Source organism: Pteropus alecto, unplaced genomic scaffold (assembly GCF_000325575.1).
Source record: "Pteropus alecto unplaced genomic scaffold, ASM32557v1 scaffold177, whole genome shotgun sequence".
Taxonomy (NCBI): Eukaryota; Metazoa; Chordata; class Mammalia; order Chiroptera; family Pteropodidae; genus Pteropus; species Pteropus alecto.
Genome location: NW_006442207.1, coordinates 595,027 through 600,020, shown reverse-complemented (window position 1 = coordinate 600,020; position 4,994 = coordinate 595,027). Strand labels below are relative to the sequence as shown.

At 44.2% G+C, this 4,994-nt stretch overlaps 1 protein-coding gene across 1 annotated transcript in view; it reads right to left on the bottom strand.

Annotated features, from left to right (window-relative positions):
* Positions 1-1,501: 1,501 nt before the first annotated feature.
* PRDX3 (peroxiredoxin 3) overlaps positions 1,502-4,994 on the bottom strand; it is a 7,962-nt gene continuing 4,469 nt past the window's right edge. Inside the window, exons 5-7 of the mRNA XM_006920819.3 lie at positions 4,615-4,718; positions 2,551-2,716; positions 1,502-2,229 (exon numbers count right to left, since the gene is read on the bottom strand). Coding sequence (XP_006920881.1) covers positions 2,176-2,229; positions 2,551-2,716; positions 4,615-4,718 — 324 coding nt within the window. The 3' untranslated portion in view covers positions 1,502-2,175. The remainder of the gene's footprint in view (positions 2,230-2,550; positions 2,717-4,614; positions 4,719-4,994) is intronic.

Below are 4,994 nucleotides of genomic sequence, written 5' to 3'. Positions count from 1 at the left end.
ACAGTTTTCTCCAGGACTGGGGCAAATCCAGTTCCTCAGGTTGAATACCAGATCAAGTAGGGAGGGACCATTTGTAGAGAAAAAAAATGCACCCTCCTTCTTCCTGTGCCCCGTCCCCCTTTCCTTCCCCGCTTCTTGGGATGGGCAGGGGCTGTATGTGTTGGTGGAAGCCAATGTGGCTGTTTAGGGTGTTCAGGGGGGTCCTCAGGAGTCCTGGGTTGGGGACTCAGCACTACCCATTGTGAGACCCTAGTCAAGTCAATCTCTCCAGGTCTATTTACTCATCTGTAAAACGAGAATAATTGTATTTACCTCAGAGTTTGGTTGATAATCAAAATACATGAAACATGTAAAGGCCCTAAAACAGCACTGGGTCCATTGGAAGTGGTCGGTTTAGGCCATTAACACCCAGCTGGCCTATTCCCGCCATTGCCTTCCCTACAGGAACATGAAAGGTGCTCCTGGTTTTCTTCAGGCCCATGGGACTTCTCAGCTCCTTTTGCTCAGCTCACCTGGCTCACTTTCCCATAGGCTTCAAGAGTTCATCTCCTCTTCCAGGAAGCCTTCCCTGATGCCTATAGCTGGGTAAGGTGCCCCTCTTCACCTCAGTGACCCCCTTATACATCTACTGTACCATATATTTAGAACACCTGTACTATTATTATGTTGGTCCTACCAGCAAGTATGTCACAAATCCAGCCCAGAGGACCTCTCTGTGCCCCTCTCGGGACCCTTACAGTCTGGTCTTAACGAAAGAGTTACTGATCCTGTTAGAACAAATGATACAGCTCTTCTCAAAACTGTCTTGATGTTTCTCTTACCAGAACGGAACCCAAAGTCCTTGGATTCCCCCTAGGCGCACTGGGCTCATTACCATTCTCCTCCAGTCCTGTGGCCCTTCCCTTCTCCACCTCCCCAAACACACTCTTGCTCAGGCCTTTGCCTGGAACCTACTTATGCCTCTAACTCCCCTCACTTTATACACGTTTTCTCTCACCTGATCCTCATCAAAACCCTGAGACAGGTACAATTATTGCCCTCATCTTACAGGTGAGAAACAGACCTGGAGAAACTGCCACTCTCCCAAGGCCTTCCCTGACAACCTGCCCAGGACACCTGCGATTCTCTGCTCCACTCTGTTGTCCTTCCACATGCCCTATGCATTTTTCTTTTATTTTGTTTCCCCCTCTAGACTGTAAGCGCATGAAGAAAAAGGTTTGTTTTCTTTTGTTCACTCCTGGCATGTGGTCGGCGCTCAAGGATTTACTGAAACAATGAATACATGCTTCCATTTCTCCCCTGCCCCCTAAACAGTTCTTTGGGCCAGCACCTTACTCATCTTTGTGGGCCATGAGTTAAATGCTCAAGAAATGTGTCTTGATATAATTAGAAAACTAGAGAGCCACAACATAAGCTGAAACAACAAATTAATGGTGTTAAAAATGCAAATACCTTAAAATGTTTTTATTATATATTTTACATTGAGCACTTCAGAAAAGAATTTAATTACAATGATTTCAAAATTTAATCCCTGGATTCAATAAATATCCTTTATAATTACACTCAATCAGTATGCAGAAATGTATGTAGACAGCCAGCTAACAAAATAAGTAAAATAACTATATAAACTGTAAATCTCAGGGATGAGGAACATGCATGATCAGTTAAGTCACTTTGCCACCGTATTTTTTTTTAAAAACATGATTCACATTTATTTCAATCACATTTCCATCCACTCCAAGAGTTAAATTGGATGGCTGATGCTCACAAAACTATGATCTTTATTATCTTCAAAGAAAATTCAGTTTCATAGAAAGAAATTCAAGAAGAAAATTTTAGGACCCTTGATCAGAGGCTTTGGATACTTGTGGTACTATTCTGATGTACATGAAGGTTCAAGTTAGGCTAAGAAAAGCGTTTCCCTTTGAAGACATGATCAAAGAAAGAGGTGAACTAGGCATTCTATAAACTAGCTAGCCATCAAGAAGAACTCATATTAGTAACTAGCCATGTTTAAAACGCCGTAGCCATTGTTATAAAAACGAAACATCTAGAGTAATATTTACGCATGTAAGCATAATTGGTTCTCTGCCTTCTATACATAATCATCCTTGAAATGCTAAGTGAGTTCCAGGTGTGGTTCTTTTAAGATGCTGCAGGTGCACATGGAATGATCTACTGATTTACCTTCTCGAAGTACTCTTTGGAAGCAGTTGGATGGGGCTTGATCTGAAAATATGAAAACGTTCCATTAAGTAACTGACTTTAAGATATAGTCTAAAAAGTGAGTTGAAAACTCTGAATTTTTAACTTAAAGTTCTTTAACTTTTTAAAGATTGGTATGTTTCCTTTAAAATACCTGGATGAAAGTTACAGTAATGGCCTGCCTAATCCAGGTCCCATCCCCCACCTCTCGGCAGTGTTGCCCATCTGCAGCCTGCCCTGCTCCCAAGGTGGGCTCCTGTGGATATTCCAGGCCAACAGCCCTTGAGGCAGTGAGGACCTGGGACCCTCTGCTGGGGTCCTACTGCTTTTAGAAAAGAAACATACCGTTGGAGAATCCGGTGTCCAGTTTGCAGGGCAGACTTCTCCATGGACTTCCACAAACTGGAATGCCTTCACCAGGCGGAGGGTCTCTTCCACGCTTCGGCCCACGGGGAGATCATTGACGCTCAAATGCTTGATGACTCCATTGGGGTCAATTATGAAGAGACCTCTGTATCAGAACTTATCCTCATTAGTACAACAGTACCAGAATCAGAGTCTAACTTCTACCCTGCTGTCTTTGCCGCTTCTTACTAAGGCATTTATTAAGTCTATCGTATGCTTAAAAATGGGGTTCTGTTATACAAAAAGCTTATCATCTCTCATTGACAGATACTTTAACAAAGGCAGGCCTGGACCAGGCCAGCCTGGAAAACAGGCAGTATGGTCACATTTACAAATGTGACCTGAATGTCACACAGTATCTCAAAGTCACAGAGAGCAGAACTGTCTTTACTTATTAGTGATTCAGCAGGCATTCTCTAGGCTGCTATATCAACTCTTGGCAAGTAACCACAGGCAACTGGGAAGCGACAGAGATGTAGTTTATCTATATTCAGTAAACACTTACGAAATGAGTGATTTCTTGGGCAAATGGGGGAAAATCCCACAGGGAAGTTTTTGCAGAAAGGATTCAGTCTACGCCAAACAGAAATGTAAAGGAAAAACCCAACCTGCCACTCAACATCACTTGGCAGCGATGTAATCACAGGTCCTGACCCACCTGTGCTCACCTTCTTTCTGCACAAGTGCTGGTGTCACTATGACATATGCAGGTATGTTTAAAGCACAGGTTTTAACAGTCTGTCTTAAAAGGGTGCAGCATTCCAAGAGTTAATCACTCAGGGGAAAAGGCAAGTTAGAGAAAACTCGCAAGGTAAAAAGGTGCCTTTTCCTCCCTGGGCCTGGCCCTTGGGGGTCTGGCTTTCAGGCCTAACGGGTCCTGGTGCGTGTTCCTGGGAAGTGGAGCCAAGCTGGATGGAGTCCACGGTGCAGATGCAGACACAGAGGTAGGATGGGGCAGGGCCCACTGACTCCAGAAAGAAGGCCTTATCTCACCAGCCAGACCCAGCACCTTCCCCCTCGTCGATCTTAATAGTGAAACCAGTAGGGAGTTACCTGCAGACTTAGCAACACCTAACAGGGAAGGATCCTGGGAGGAAAAAGCCAGCACTCTTTTTCTCCTTCCCTTGCCAACTCTGTTAAGGGCAGGCTTTAATCATTACAGGCAGTCAGTCATCCCCTTGGAGCAAAAAGGCCCAAGCTCTAGGTGGCGTCCCAGAGCTAAAATTCCAGGTGCAGTCCTTGCCTGTTTTCTGAAGGTCAAGTTCCACCCTCCTTCACTCAGTGGCCATCAAGATGCCACTTCTAAGTCCTAAGTACTCATCCCTCCTACGAAGGTTGTGTTTGAATGTGGGACTGTTAAAGACAGGAAGAAAGCTTCGCACTCAAAGGACTAAAGGTCTAACCACAGACTGAAGGACAGAAATGACATTCTGAGACAAGGGTCGTAACAGCTACCAGGACCTGTGCTAAAAGCATTAGCTGCATCTTATTTCATCTTCATAACCAACCGTGAGGTACATTCTCATACTAGTTATAAAAAAATTGTGACTCAAAGAGGTAAAGCAACTTGCTCAAAGCCACACAGCTATTAAGTAGATGAGTTAAAAAAATTAAACTCCAGGAGTTTTTGATTCCAGGCTTTATGAGACCTTATCCATTCCAGGATACTGACTCCTATCCTGCTAGTCCTCCCTTCTCCAAACATGCCAGGACTGTTCCCCCCGTGAAAGTGGCTCCCAGCCAGGAAGAGTAAAGTAGTATGACCATCCAGACACGATGTCCTTCTTCAGAAAGACACACAAGGTGGTGCAGTGGGCGAATATGTCTAAGCCATTTCTGAAAGTGCCAACCCTCTGAGGGGCATTCATCAGTGCTTCTTAAAAGATTAAAATGAAGGATTTTTGGTTTTCAGATTGCTTTCCCAAGTCTCTATAAATCCCCTAAGAAGTGGGATGATGCTAAACATGAAAAACAATTTTAAATTCATAAGGAACAGGATCTTACCTTAGTGCAAGACCAGGACCTTCTAACAGCACATCGTAGTCTCGGGAAATCTGCTTAGTCAGATCTGACAAGAGTGCGATGTTCATGTGGCCCAAACCGCCATTCTAATAAAAATGCAAACATGACTGGTTGTTATCTGTGCGCTCTCACATCGTTCCTGGCCAGGTCACACAATGTCTGAGACCAACAATAATGGCAACGGGTAGCAGCAATGGAGCACCGACCAAGCCGAGCATTGCCCTAAGCTATATTAACTCTTTCTCTTCCTATCCATCCTGAGCAGATACAATTACCATTGCTATTTTACAGATGAGGGAACAGGCACGCAAAGGTTAAGTAATTTGCTCCAGGTCACCGCTAAAAAGGGACAGAGGCAGGAT